General features: G+C 36.4%; 1 protein-coding gene across 2 annotated transcripts in view; it reads right to left on the bottom strand.

Moving 5' to 3' along the window:
- Positions 1 to 14,747, bottom strand: part of c25h8orf34 (chromosome 25 C8orf34 homolog) — a 113,964-nt gene that overhangs the window by 74,682 nt on the left and 24,535 nt on the right. Inside the window, exons 2-6 of one of the 2 annotated variants that reach the window (XM_055182298.2) lie at positions 11,714 to 11,858; positions 11,467 to 11,598; positions 7,300 to 7,428; positions 6,963 to 6,991; positions 6,324 to 6,487 (exon numbers count right to left, since the gene is read on the bottom strand). In XM_055182298.2, the coding sequence (XP_055038273.2) occupies positions 6,324 to 6,487; positions 6,963 to 6,991; positions 7,300 to 7,428; positions 11,467 to 11,598; positions 11,714 to 11,858 (599 nt within the window). Of the gene's footprint in view, positions 1 to 6,323; positions 6,488 to 6,962; positions 6,992 to 7,299; positions 7,458 to 11,466; positions 11,599 to 11,713; positions 11,859 to 14,747 lie in introns of those variants that run through there. The other variant, XM_055182299.2, reaches the window with a different exon arrangement.

Raw genomic sequence — 14,747 nt, 5'->3', positions numbered from 1 at the left:
GTCTTTCTTTAAAAATTTTTTATTTATGCACGTCGGGTTCGGGTATGAAGTGATTCGGGTCATTTCGGTCGGGTACATTTCTTTGGACCCGAGAAGACCTCTAGTGCAGGCAAGCAGGGGCACTGAAAACAAATAAGCTTAATTGAATTAACACTATTGGAGAGAGGAAAAAACAAGGGAATGAATTAATTTATTTTGACATCACTCAACAGGTAGTTCACACACTCAGTCTCATTCACAAATAATTGCAAACGTGCAAAAATTCCACCCGGCTTCACCACAGGTGCAAACACACCCTTATGTTCTTTAAATATACAATGTTGCAACGTTAGTAACAAGTTATGTTTTGCCGTTTGGTTTAATTACACAGAGGAAGGATCAGTGACCTGATTTGTCCTTTCATTTTACCTAATAAGTGTCTAGTGAAGCGCAGCTGACACAAATAATGATTTAGAAACCAGCTCCTTAATGAAAACATTCAATTTACTCATTTTCAACGCTGTCATGCAGAAGAGCTTGTTTCTCAGATAGAACCTGACCAGGGTTTAAATAAGTAGAAAATACACGTCATACAATGAATATCAGACTACACCACTAAAATGAAATGAAAGAGTATTGCTTCGTATGAATGCAATTTGGTGAAACTATGTAAGACCGTCTATAGCCATGTGGGTCGGTATGGTGACAAGAAGTCTTGTTAGACAGAACTATTGCTGTCTGGTTCCTGTGGGATTAAAATCTCTCTAAAGCAATCTCTAAGCAGAACAGATTGTACAGAGAATCACCCACTGATTCAAACAAGACGAGACCACAAAACCAAAGCTACAAATGAAGTAATGTGAGACAACCACAATGTAATTAGATACTGTAGATCACAAAGGCAGGTAGAAAGAATTTGACTGTGGGTCATCTTATATGGGGAAAGGATGGTTTGTACAAGGATTGGCAAAGTAAAATGATGCAAATAGGTCAACAGAAAGAGGGTGACGCATGGACCATTCTTGGCTGTTGAAAAAAACATGCCACAAATAACACACGCAATCTGTTTTCAATGTGCACAAGAGTTTGGAAAGTGTTAAGAGGAAAACCAATTAACCGATCACAAGTCAGGCAGTAGTTTACAAGATGAATCTTTCACAGATGGCAGTGAAACGTGAGGCTCATTAGTGGGCAAATATGAGCATCTCCCCTTGTAAGCTTTTCTAAAAAAAAGACCATTTTCCAACAGGAATAGTCAATACTTAAGTATTCCCAATATTCTTGAAAATATTGCTTTGTTAAATATGTACAACAAAAATGACACTTTAGTATTGGAGTTTACAAATAAAAATGCTACAAACCCTGAGTAAAAGGACACTAATAGTACTAATGGTACTAATTGTATGTTGATAGTATATCTTAAAAGAATTTACAACTCGTATCACAATAATCTTAGCTTTCCAAAGATATGTGACATGTTTAGCTTTTGCTTTTGTATGTCATGAAGTTGTCTGTCAAATAATGCAGTGTTCCTCCCATGGTACAATGGAACATTAGGGGTTAAATGATTAGTCCATTTTCTTAAAAGAAAAATCCAGATAATTTACTCACCACCATGTCATCCAAAATGTTGATGTCTTTCTTTGTTCAGTCGAGAAGAAATTATGTTTTTTGAGGAAAACATTGCAGGATTTTTCTCATTTTAATGGACTTTAATAGAGCCCAACATTTAATACTTAACTCAACACTTAACAGTTTTTTTGTCTTTGCGGCAGTTTATTGTTTAAAATGGTCCGCAAATGTGTGTTTTATATATGTAACATGTGACCTCCCTAGGTCACTACGCATTTACGTTAGGTCGCGCTGGACCGGACCTAGACGAAAAGTTGTGGTTTAAAAGTACATATTTTTTATTTTTCTTGTCAAAAATGACAATCGTTTCGCTAGATAAGACCCTTATGCCTCGTTTGGGATCGTTTATAGTCCTTTGATACTCCGTTGAAAAAAACTGTTAAGTGTTAAGTATTAAATGTTGGGCTCTATTAAAGTCCATTAAAATTTGAAAAATCCTGCAATGTTTTCCTCAAAAAACATAATTTCTTCTCGACTGAACATAGAAAGACATCAACATTTTGGATGACATGGTGGTGAGTAAATTATCTGGATTTTTCTTTTAAGAAAATGGACTAATCCTTTAAGGCACTGTTTCCCAAACTGGAGTTTGGAAACCCCTGGTGGTTTGTGAGGGAATTGCAGGGGGTTTGTGAGTTGATAAAAACAGTTAATTAATAATTAAATAATTTAACATTAAAAAATGTAAATAACTTACAGTAAAGATGTTATGTTATGTGACCATTATACAACAATACAGTATATCCAAAAACATGCAAAATGGAAAGACATGTTTTATTTATCAATGAAAAAAATAGGCTACCTAATAACTATGTTAAATACTACTGACAAAAACTTTAAAACTGATGAAAAATAAATGTTTTTAAAGTTAAATGTGCAAATACTATTAAATTATTGAAATATTTACTAATGGTCTTAGGGAGTACTTCAAGTAAATAATTAAGTTAATGGGATTCGGCTAACAAAAAAGTTTCAAGTAAACAAAATTAAGTAAATAGTTCGCCCGAAAATAAAAATTCTCTCCTAATTTACTAACTCTCATGCCATGTATGACTTTCTTTCTTTAGCTGAACACAAACACGGTCCTATAAAAGGCTAAAACTTGCTGAAGCTCCAAGTAATCCAAAAAAAGTAATCCACGAAAACACCAGTAGGATTAACATGTTGCCTGAAGCGAAAACAATGGATTTGTGTAAAAAAATACTTAATAAAGATGTTAAACTTTTTAAACTATAAACATTATCTTCTGGGTAACGAAGGTCCACACGTTTAATAAAAAGTTGAGGTTGGATTAAAGGGCAATCTCTTAAATTTTCATTTTTGGACAATATTTTGGCCAAGCAAATAATCAAGTATCAAACTACATGCAGTAAAAATAAGCTTCAGTTTGAGAGAAAGTTACATGTTTCCTAATCTCTGTACAGCAGTGGCGGCTCGTAACTGCTCATCCGGGGATGCGCTAATTCAAAATAAGTGTTCGGATTGTCACGTGTGTGGTTCCCTTTTCCAAAATATGTGTACTGCGTGTCGAGAGATCCTGTGTGCATCACGTGTTTTGTCAAAATAAGTGCCTGTGCACACCCGTCAAAACCGTTTATGATAAAATACACGTTCCCAAAATACACGCTAGACACTTCCTTAACAGTAAACTCTGATTACGCATGAGATTATGTGAGTATCTGACAAACGCGAGCATATCTTTTATCATAAACCCTTTAGACGCGTCTGCAGCAGGCACCTATTTTAACAAGACACGTGATGGACACACAATCTCTCAAAGTGCAGAACACATAACAAGCTATATACATGTTGTGACGAACTTCGCATCGAGCGTCCTCGATAAAAGAAGTCACCGGCCACCACTGCTGTACAAAAAGTTGCTTTGGATAAAAGCATCTGCTAAATGCTGTAAGTATTAGAACAGTCATTTTAATAAGATTTATTATACAGCTAAAACAATATTCAGCATATTATGATTTAACAGGGTACATATCTGCTTTGTTGTAGGCGAAGGGCTCCTTAATATTACTGATAAGTTGCAGGGGGTTCTGTGCTATACTGTACATCCCATAATGATCCTTCAAAACTGCTGAATGTCTCCGACTGCATCCCAGGAGTATGAGTGGGCTGACAGAGGTTATTATGAATACTGTAAGAAAGACTTAAAATGTAAAATGGGAGAGAAGTTGGAGAGGAGAGAAAGATGGGGTTCTGATACAGTACTTATGTTGTCTGTGTGGAAAGGAAATGGGAGGAGAACCCCACACTGGTTCCCATAATCATTCACTCTAACCCTTCCCAACATCCACCTAATTTCCCAACAGCCTCGGCACTCTTCCAAATGTCCTCTGCTCAAAGACTGACAGCTAAGGAGAGCCTTGCTGTTCAACCTTTGAGGTAAAAGGGAAAAAAAGCACAGTTTTGTTTCAAAAGAGGAAAGGTAGTGGTCATTATACAGAGCAGCTGCTTTTATACAACAGGTGTTGAAACAGACACACTGGGTTTCAGCATGTGAAAATGGCTATTGGAAAGATTTGTTTCTTGTACTCATGGGGTTCACAACTTGAATCATGCCTTGATTGACATGCCATGTTTGAAAAGCTACAGATATAGATGCTAAACAAATAGCTGTTATTACTGAATATGAATACAGCATTTTTAACACTCAGTAGTAAAATTACTTAATAGCTTTATTTTAAAAACTTAAGGCTACGGTCTTTAACTGAACAACATTAAAGAAACAGTTCACAAAAATATGACAAAATGAAATGCCTCGTGACACAGATGACAACTATATATGGGTGATTCTCACGAAACCATTGAAACACCACGGCACTAATGATTTTAGCTTTAAAATGTGTAATATAGTAACATTAAAAAGCATCAGAATTAACACAATACTGTGTTCTACTTTGCACAATGTGTGATTTCAACATAAGAATTTATAATTGTAAATTTTATCTCATTTTCTATTGAAATTCTCATTACCGCAATGTGTCCGGCTGTGTTTGAACATGCGTTATGTTGTAATTTAATCAAATTAACACAAAAATATTAAGGAAAAAAATAAATGGATGTTTTGCTAGACTACTTTAGATGACAGAAAAAATATTTACTGAATATTCATGTATAATAATAATGAAGAAAAATTAGGAAAATGATGTGTCCATGCCTGATGTTCTCATCCTCCGCAACACTTTTTGAGAACAGTTTAAGCGCACATACAGAATTTTAACTAAAAGTTTGATTTTGAGTGACCAAGCACATGGACCAGTTACTTCAAGATGGCTACCAGGTAAGATCATGTTTTTACAGTTAATTTGAAATATTGTCTTGTCAGAATGCTTACACGACATTTTGATTATCATTACCGCAACAGATGCTTATTAAATGTTAATTTAATTAATAGAAGCATAATACTTTGATTTTAAATGCATGTGCAGAATCTCCAAATTATGTTCTATCAGGTTTGTCATGTCATTTTGAAAATATGTCAGTGTTGATGTTTTCTGAATGTTGCGGTAATGAGATTTTTTAGGACTAATTTTTTAAATTATGTTACAAAAAGTGTTAAATGATAAGTAAAAGTTTTTAAATTAATGTGCCCATTTACTCCAGACTTTGTTTTTCAATGTCTGGTGGGAAAAAAAGTAAATTTAAGCAATTTTTTACATTTTCATGCTTGACATTTTTAAAACCAAGTTTTCGTGAGAATCACCCATATATATATTCTTTTTTCTTCAATTATGTTTCATACATTATGTATGCGTGTACAGTTTGTGTATGTATGCAGTCCTGGCATTCTTTGGTGACGGCAAAGTAAGAAATTTCATTGCTCGGGGAAACCTGCTTTCCTCACTGGGTATACAGTATGACAATAAACGCTTTAAATCTTGAATACTGTACACGTGCTGTTTTTAAAACTCACAAAAATCCAACATCAATGCGATAATGCTGTGTGTTTAAAAAAAAACGTTCCCCAGGGGGGTAAATTATCTTACAGCAAGATCACAATGCTACAGGAGAATGTGTTTACTCCTGTAATGATGCATTTGCATTGATGAGAACTCCCTAGGATCACAGAAGTGTATTTCTTTCTTTCTCTGTAATGAAAATCTTTGCCAGCGCCCGTATAGCTATGTGCTCAAGGGACGCCTGCTGTATCGACCCAAGGCTCCATAATTTACTGTAATCAAAGTGAGAGAATATTTTAATGGAATGAAGTCTCTTCTGTCAGGCAGGCTCTGAATCTGATTTATTATTTAATATCTGATCCTATTTAATTACGGTTGTACCATTCTCGTCGGTCACTCTCTGCCCTTCATTTAAACACCGCTACAAATTAAATCACTGTGGTAACTTCTCTTAAGGGTCAAACAGCTGTTTTAAAGACAGCTATGCATGTTATCTCCTTTTGATGGATTTTCATCAGAGGTGTTTATTAGAAATTTGATATGTAATATGAATATGTATTTAAAGGGATAGTTCATCCAAAAATTTATATTCTGTCATAATTTTCTCACTCTTATGTTGTTACAAACATGTATAAATGTCTTTGTTCTAATGAATACGAAAGAAGATGTTTTGGGGAAAGTTTGTGACCGGGCCGTTCATGATCCCCATTCACTTCCATAGTATTATTTTTTCCTATGGAAGTGAATGGGGCTCAAAATACAAACATTCCTTAAAAATATCTTTCTTTTGGTGCTCACCTTCCAACCGGACTGTTGTCTTTGCTTGTCCAGCCCTCAGTCTTGGCTCTGGGGACAGGAGGCTGTAACATTTCAGCCGCAAGGGGGTCTGAATCGTCCTCGTCGCGGCCCACCCACTCGCCCACCACCCGCGGCCTGAGCACAGAGTTATACGCTCGGGGGTCCTAAAGAGGAAGTCCAAGGGGTGAAAAGTGAAAGTAGAATAAAACTGAAATTTGTGTTAAGGCACAAATCAATTACAGAGCTAATAAATAAAGAGCTGATGTTATAATGTGATTCATTATTTGTGGAATAAAGCAATTTTGAGTGAAATGTTGTCTATAATGGTAGTGCAGGGTGATTTGCATTAATATTGGCTAAATGTTTTCAATTGAAATGCAAAATTGAGGAAAAAAATGAAGCCTGGGCAAACAGCCAAAAAGACACACAGACTATTAAAGTGAAGTCTGTACTGCTTTAAGAAGAAAGATGACAAAGGCAGATGTTAGGAGGATGAATGTCCTTTCGCAATCTCTTATTTTCTATTTAACTCCTCACTTAAGAAAATAATCAAGGTATTCATCTACAAATGGATGTATGACAGTATTTCAATTCCAATGAATTTCTAATAAAAATGAAAAGAAATAAAAAGCATCATACCAGATCAAAGTCATCAGAAACTGCAATACCTGCAAAGAAGAAATAATTGACACATCTGTAAATCAATGCATGTAGCTTATTGCTAAATCCAGAACAGCAGTTCTTAACATGCTTCGGTACATTTTACAGCACAGCACCAAGTGTACAAAAGGACATATCACATGACCAAAATGTGTGCCAAAAATCTCAACAAAAGACATAGAAAAAGATTTTCCCTCTTTCCCTCTTGTTTGTTGCATTTATTACTTAAATGCAAATGTGAATATATAAAATATACATCAAATCTATGCTTTCCATGTGTATATGTATTGCACCAAATAGATGTCGGTTTACTCACTTCGAGAAAGGTTTTCCAGAGCCTTGCCAAGTTTCTTACTCTCCAGAAGTATGTGGTTAAGCTCATCAAAGTCTCGACTCTCAGGTTTGGTTCTCCAGTCCCAGGTGGGACGCAGTATTGAACGAGGCACTACAACATCCAAGTAACAAGACAGGCACCTTTCAAAAACCAGATGCATTCAAAATTTTTACAATCACAGTAAATATTAAATATGTATTAACTTTATGTATTAGGTTTTTGTATATAACTCTAACCAAGATGGATTATGGGCCAAGCCAGTGGGGCACTGGACTACCAGGAGGGGACAGGAGGCTGTAACATTTCAGCTGCAAATTAAGCTTATTATAGCCTATATAGTTAACAATGTGTACCATAATGTAATAAATGACAATAAATTATTAATCAAAAGTAAAAGAGGGGTATGATGAATGCAATGTATTTAAAGAGTCTGTATGGAGAGGGAAGTGTAGCACAGGGAGCTGCTCGAAAATAGAAGACAATTTATTTTCAATGAACAGCCCCACAAAATGGTGCAAATGAGCAATAGAGCAGCTGTGAGCTGAAAATCTTGCCCTAGGGGGCGACTGTCATCTCTGCCAGTATTCACTATTTTATCCAATAAACGAGAAAACACTTTTTGTAAGCAACTTGATAACTTGCACATGTAAACTATAAGGGAATATGTTTTTGAAAAAATATTTTAACAAAAACTTAAAATAAAATGAGTTTTCGAATATAAATAGAAAAAATAAATGTAGAAGTTTATTATTGAATTTAGAATTCATCATAAATAATGTAAAAATGAAGAGCTCAGATGCAAAAGCCGCTAAATGTCAAATTATACTGACTGAATGCTTTCAGCGCGTATTTTACATTTATCAACAGTGGCGGCTCGTGAATGCTCATCAGAGGGGCGCAAATTAAAAATTTCTGTTCTGCGCATCAAGTGATCCTATTTGCATCACGTGTTTTGTCAAAATAAGTGCCTGCTGCTTAAGCGTCTAAAGGGTTTATGATAAAAGAGAAGCTCACGTTCACAAAATAAAGCACAATGCTAAATGCTAAACTCTGATTACGCATGAGATTATGCGAGTATCTGGCAAATGCGAACATCTTTTTTATCATAAACCCTTTAGACGCGTCTGCAGCAGATACTTATTTTGACAAGACACGTGATGCACATAGGATCACTCGACGCGCAGAACACATATTTTGAAAACACAAGCAACACACATGACGGGCTACATACATGTTGTGACGAACTTCACATCGCGCGCCCTCAAAAAAATAAGTCACCGTTTGTCACTGTTTATCAATACTTTCTCTTTCGCTTCAAATCCTCTAAGTGCTCAGTAGATGAATTAAATGACAAAGCAGATTTCAATTGTTGAGGTGTCGAGTTTTCTACCCGGCTAAAGGAGGATTATATTAGGATATTAAATGTATTTTGAGCCTTTTGCTTTTATTTAATTAGGACAGTAAAGAGTGCCTGAAGATTTTTTCAGAAGTACAGATTTTTGCATGTACTGTACTTAGAGTGTTTTGCAGTAAAAGACAGTCAAATTGTTAAAACCAATTAAATGACTGAAGTGACACATTTGTAAAAATAAGGCAAGTTGTTTTCAGTTTGGACAGCTTTTACATTTATTTTAGTCTAGGACTAGTCTAATTCCTGTCTGGGAAACCGCCCAAATAGGTAATATTGAGGTCATGATTGATGTGAAATCAATGATTGAAATCAAACTTGAATACTCTTATAATCTCATAATTAAATTATGACACTTTAGCCTGGATTTCACAGACAAGAGTCACAAATAAATAATTATTTTGTTTAATTTCCCGGTGAAAACAAGCCTCTGTTCGTTCTCATACTATACACATCACAAACCTTTTTCAAGGTCTATACATAAGTGTCTGGTGCTCGAGGGTCTTCTAGTACCATTCATAATCCATCTATACAACCAAATTTAAAACTCACAGCAGTCATCATCCTGACTTCTGCAGTTGGTATGTTTTTTACTTCTAGCACTTAAAAGCTATACATCACTATTTGACAACTTGCTGAGAATTTTTTGTAACCTTTTGTTTGTTTTCCCCTTTGTTATGTGCATAGTCCAAAAAAACACTAACGTGTGCAATAAACTTTAAGCTTTAGAGAGAGCACAACAGTGTAACACTGAATAATTTACAATGCCTGTAACGCCGAGCTAAATGTGTTTGCTACTGCTATGACTTGAACCTGTTTAATTTTAAGAGAGGGTGTAGTACACGATTTCTGCACAGGGTGTTTCCCATGCACTTTTTTTTTCAAAAAGCCACTCGAACTGCTTTAAATGTTAAGAGACAGTACTGTGGCCAAGCAAAAAGACTGTGTTGTCAAGACTGCTTAAGTTTTCTCTCCCTTGCACCGATTTGGCATTTTGACAAAAAACATTTTATAGGAAAGCACTGTTCCAGCATCTTAGTCTCTACAAACCTTCAATTATACAGTGCGACTGCAGAGAATGCCAGGACATGGTGTCAATTATTGGGGTATAATATATCTCTGATGACACAGCCCCTAAATGAAACCTAAAAAAATATTTACACACCTTAATGCCATCCCAGATGTACACAGCTTCACAACACAAATAATAATTTTTTTATTAAAATGTCAACTTAAAGGAAAACACCACCGTTTTTCAATATTTTACTATGTTCTTACCTCAACTTAGACAAATTAATACATACCTATCTTTTTTCAATGTGTGCACTTTAATCTTTGTACAGCAAGTCATGAATGTGTTAGCATTTAGCCTAGCCCCATTCATTCCTTAGGATCCAAACAGGGATGAATTTAGAAGCCACCAAACAATTCCATGTTTTCCCTATTTAAAGACTGTTACATGAGTAGTTACACTAATAAGTAGGGTGGCAAAAAACAAAACTTTTGTTTGGAGCCATTGGAATTAATGGGGCTAGGCTAAATGCTAACACATTTAAGAAGCGCTGTACAAAGATTAAAAGTGCACACATTGAAAAAAGTATGTATTAATTCATCTAAGTTGAGGTAAAAACATAGTAAAATATTGAAAAACTGTGGAGTTTTCCTTTAATAGTGGCACATTGTTAACTTCAAATCTCATGGAGATCCTGGCACTTAAATCCATTAGCTTTGTGCTGATAACACAATGCTCTATCAACTGAGCTACAGGAACACCTGCATAACCCACTGAGACAGTGACAGCACATCATTTTAGGTAAAATAATAAAATAGTTTATTAGCTTCTGAGGGTGTGATCAAGCTCCACTGCAGCGAAGCATTAAAGCTAAACGACCAATCAGTAAATCATTATGATGCGTTAAACTGTGTTTTTAAGCACAAATCATGACAGGATTTTAGACCTATCTGGTAGGCCTATGTCCAAGCGAGGGGTGTTTACCAAATACTGTAAATTCTCTTGATGAAACCCATTTCTCATACCATGCAAAACCATAAATGTGTGCTCCTATTCATTCTACTGAACAGCTTGGTTCCTATGTAAATAACACCTTTATTTTACATGCGATACACAGTAACCTTTGGACTCATTATCTGTCGTATTACTTCCTAGAAACCAAACACACTCTTCTTCGAAGCAGAAATCAAATGCACCTATTTCTGAATTAATAAAAATACCTGAACAGACACAAGCATAACCAAAATGTATAAATCACGTTGTTAAAACCATCAAAAAAGATCAAATGAAGATTAGTACAGACAAATATACAATTTAAAGAGAGATGATTTCTGTCTAACCAGATTTCATTTTCCCAAAAATTGTTTGACGGCCTCCAACTCAAAAGCGCGTCAGTAGAAAAGCATCATATTCAATTATTAAAGACTTTAACGTGTAGGATCTGTCATCTCATCTGTACAGATCCTAATATCTCTGATCCCAGCACATCTTAAATGAGTTAAAGGGGTCATGTGACATTGCTAAGAAGAACATTATTTTGTGTAATGCAATGTGTTTACATAGTTTAAGGGTTAAATAACATTAATTTATTCATTCCATACATTATTGTTGCTCTTCTATGACCTGCCTTTCTAAACACGTAGATAGGTCATCGTTCTGAAAAGTGTCATCATATGACCCCTTTAACTTTAAAAAAGGAGAGTAGCATTTCTGTTTCAGTAATACTTACATGATTTAGATTCAGGAGAGGGTGGGGAGATGTTGGACACGGCCAGGTCGCTCTTTGATTTCTTGGGCTTTTTGGGATGGATCTGCCAGGGTTTCTCATTACCCCTGGAGTCTCGTCTTGTGCCTCTATATTCTACAGAGAGAGAGAGAGAGAGAGAGACAGAACGCTACTTATATGTCTATGACATCAACATTTTGGTGTACTGCATTCCTGCCGAACAGCTTGCAGGGCACTGAACTAAACCAACCTGGAGAGCTATCAGCCCACAGAGCAGCAGAACCTGACAGAGTCCTCTGAATCCTTCCTGGACTCTCCTGCTTTGTCTGCAGATGGCCGATGAGGAAAGGAATGGGGTGGTCTGGTGTCTCTGTTATTAGCTTGGTCATCATCTCCTATGAGAGCCAAAGAGAAAGTGGTGCAAGAACAAATATACTGTCATAGATATATGAACTGAGAGGCTTCATGACCATGCAGTCTAAAAATTGTTGGGTTATTTTCAACCCATGGCTGGGTAAATGTTTGTTTGTTTACCAGAGGCTGTGCAATCTTATTGCATGGTCTGCAACTGCCCTTTGAAAATGTTGTGTCTACATATACACTCACCTAAAAGATTATTACCTGTTCAATTTCTCATTAATGCAATTATCTAATCAACCAATCACATGGCAGTTGCTTCAATGCATTTAGGGGTGTGGTCCTGGTCAAGACAATCTCCTGAACTCCAAACTGAATGTCAGAATGGGAAAGAAAGGTGATTTAAGCCATTTTGAGTGTGGCATGGTTGTTGATGCCAGACGGGCTGGTCTGAGTATTTCCCAATCTGCTCAGTTACTGGGTTTTTCACGCCCAACCATTTCTAGGGTTTAAAAAGAATGGTGTGAAAAGGGAAAACAGCCAGTATGAGGCGGGCGAAAATGCCATCTTGATGCTAGAGGTCAGAGGAGAATGGGCCGACTGATTCAAGCTGATAGAAGAGTAACTTTGACTGAAAGAACCACTCGTTACAACCGAGGTATGCAGCAAAGCATTTGTGAAGCCACAACACACACAACCTTGAGGCGGATGGGCTACAACAGCAGAAGACCCCACCGGGTAACACTCATCTCAACTACAAATAGGAAAAAGAGTCTACAATTTGCACGAGCTCACTGGACAGTTGAAGACTGGAAAAATGTTGCCTGGTCTGATGAGTCTCGATTTCTGTTGAGACATTCAGATGATAGAGTCAGAATTTGGCGTTAACAGAATGAGAACATGGATCCATCATGCCTTGTTACCACTGTGCAGGCTGGTGGTGTTGGTGTAATGGTGTGCGGGATGTGTTCTTGGCACACTGTAGGCCCCTTAGTGCCAATTGGGCATTGTTTAAATGCCACGGCCTACCTGAGCATTGTTTCTAACCATGTCCATCCCTTTATGACCACCATGTACCCATCCTCTGATGGCTACTTCCAGCAGGCTAATGCACCATGTCACAAAGCTCGAATCATTTCAAATTGGTTTCCTGAACATGACAATGAGTTCACTGTACTAAAATGGCCCCCACAGTCACCAGATCTCAACCCAGTAGAGCATCTTTGGGAAGTGGTGGAACGGGAGCTTCATGCCCTGGATGTGCATCCCACAAATCTCCATCAACTCTAAGATGCTATCCTTCAATAATGCCACGTAGAATTAAGGCAGTTCTAAAGGCAAAAGGGGGTCAAACACAGTTTAGTATGGTGTTCCTAATAATCCTTTAGGTGAGTGTATAAAGCCTTAGAAACAGGCATCTGTGTATATGTATATCTATGGTCAACTTTGTTAAGCCACCTTGTCTTATGCCAGCTGTTAGCAACAACAAATAGCTTTGTCTTACCTCCACCATCTGAAAAACTAATTACAAACAAGAGAAATATACAAAAACGAATATTAAGCATACTGACCTATAACATACAGAAACTTATTGTTAGAACTAAAGAAGGTTTTGTCCCTCTAAGGTATAAAAGCTACATTAAAATACAATTTTAAAAGTTGCTGTAGGGATCCTCAAAATGAAATTTAAAATGTGTTAGGCTTTCTTCAGGTATAAAAATAGATCCATACAATGTGCTTAAAAAAATGCAGGTTTCCAATAGTCAAAGTCTCTGCTTAAAAGGAAGTCCTGTTTAAACTGGTAGTCAAACACGGTGGTGGGTTTCTGAGTAAGCTAATAACTGGCCATTACCTGGCTGACCAGCCACCACACTCCTCAATATGGTCTTCCAATACCAATGGCATAAACAGCTGCTTAGATAAGTCTGACCAACTAGCAGTTAATACGGGTTAATCAGTCTTACTTTTAGAATTGAAATTAAACCAATGTGGGGTGGCACTGTTATAACCAGTCTTAAAGAAAAAAATCAGATCACTATGTACTGGCATAAACACTTTAAGTCAATTTAGCCCACTTATTAAAGCTATGGCTTGTGATAAGTTGACATAACTGAGAAAAATAAGTTGAAATGTTTTAACTGAAATTGTTACGTTACTTAATATATGTTGTTAAATATATGTTGATATGATATCATGTTTACAGTGTGTATGTAGCATCAAGACCCCTCAAGAGTTCTGTCGTACAATTTTTAAACAATCGCAAATAAATCACCACAGATGCAACATATCAATGCAGTATTTACCACAAATACACTGTGAAAAGTGAAAAGTTGGATCAACTTAAAAAAAAAATATTCAATTGGCAACATCCCCCAAAAAATGCACTTTAGTTTCACTTTAGGTGAAAATGTAAGTTTAATAAAGTTAAATTTTTATGTGTTATCAATTGAAGTATAACATTTTAAGTTGAACCAACTATCCACTTTTTCCAGTGTATGCCACAGTGGATAATAACCTAACAACAGGGGGCGCATAATAAAGAGCAGTAATTTGTGTGTATAGCAGGAAGTAAATTAGGTCGGGCTGTGTTAACTACCCAACACTCCCCAATGTGTAATTGCCCCTGTGGTAAACAGTAAAGCATGGTGTGGATTAACCTCAAGAATGCAGCATCTGTCTCAGATCTAAGAGGGGTTTCCCTGCTTCCTGCACTGACCTCTTTAATTTAGATGTCACTCGAGTGATGTCACAGTTAAAAGTCGCAGCCAATCAGAAAAAAGTCGCACTGAAATACCATTTATGATTCATGAATGTGAGCTGTCTGTTCTATAATCGAATATCTGCATGACGGAGAACATTCAAACGTACTTAAATTTAGGTCAAAGTCCCTGAATAAAAATAAGCTTCTTAATGGAATCCCTTGCAAC

The sequence above is a fragment of the Misgurnus anguillicaudatus genome, chromosome 25, assembly GCF_027580225.2.
Source record: "Misgurnus anguillicaudatus chromosome 25, ASM2758022v2, whole genome shotgun sequence".
NCBI classification, from domain to species: Eukaryota; Metazoa; Chordata; class Actinopteri; order Cypriniformes; family Cobitidae; genus Misgurnus; species Misgurnus anguillicaudatus.
This window is presented reverse-complemented; position numbering and strand designations above follow the sequence as displayed.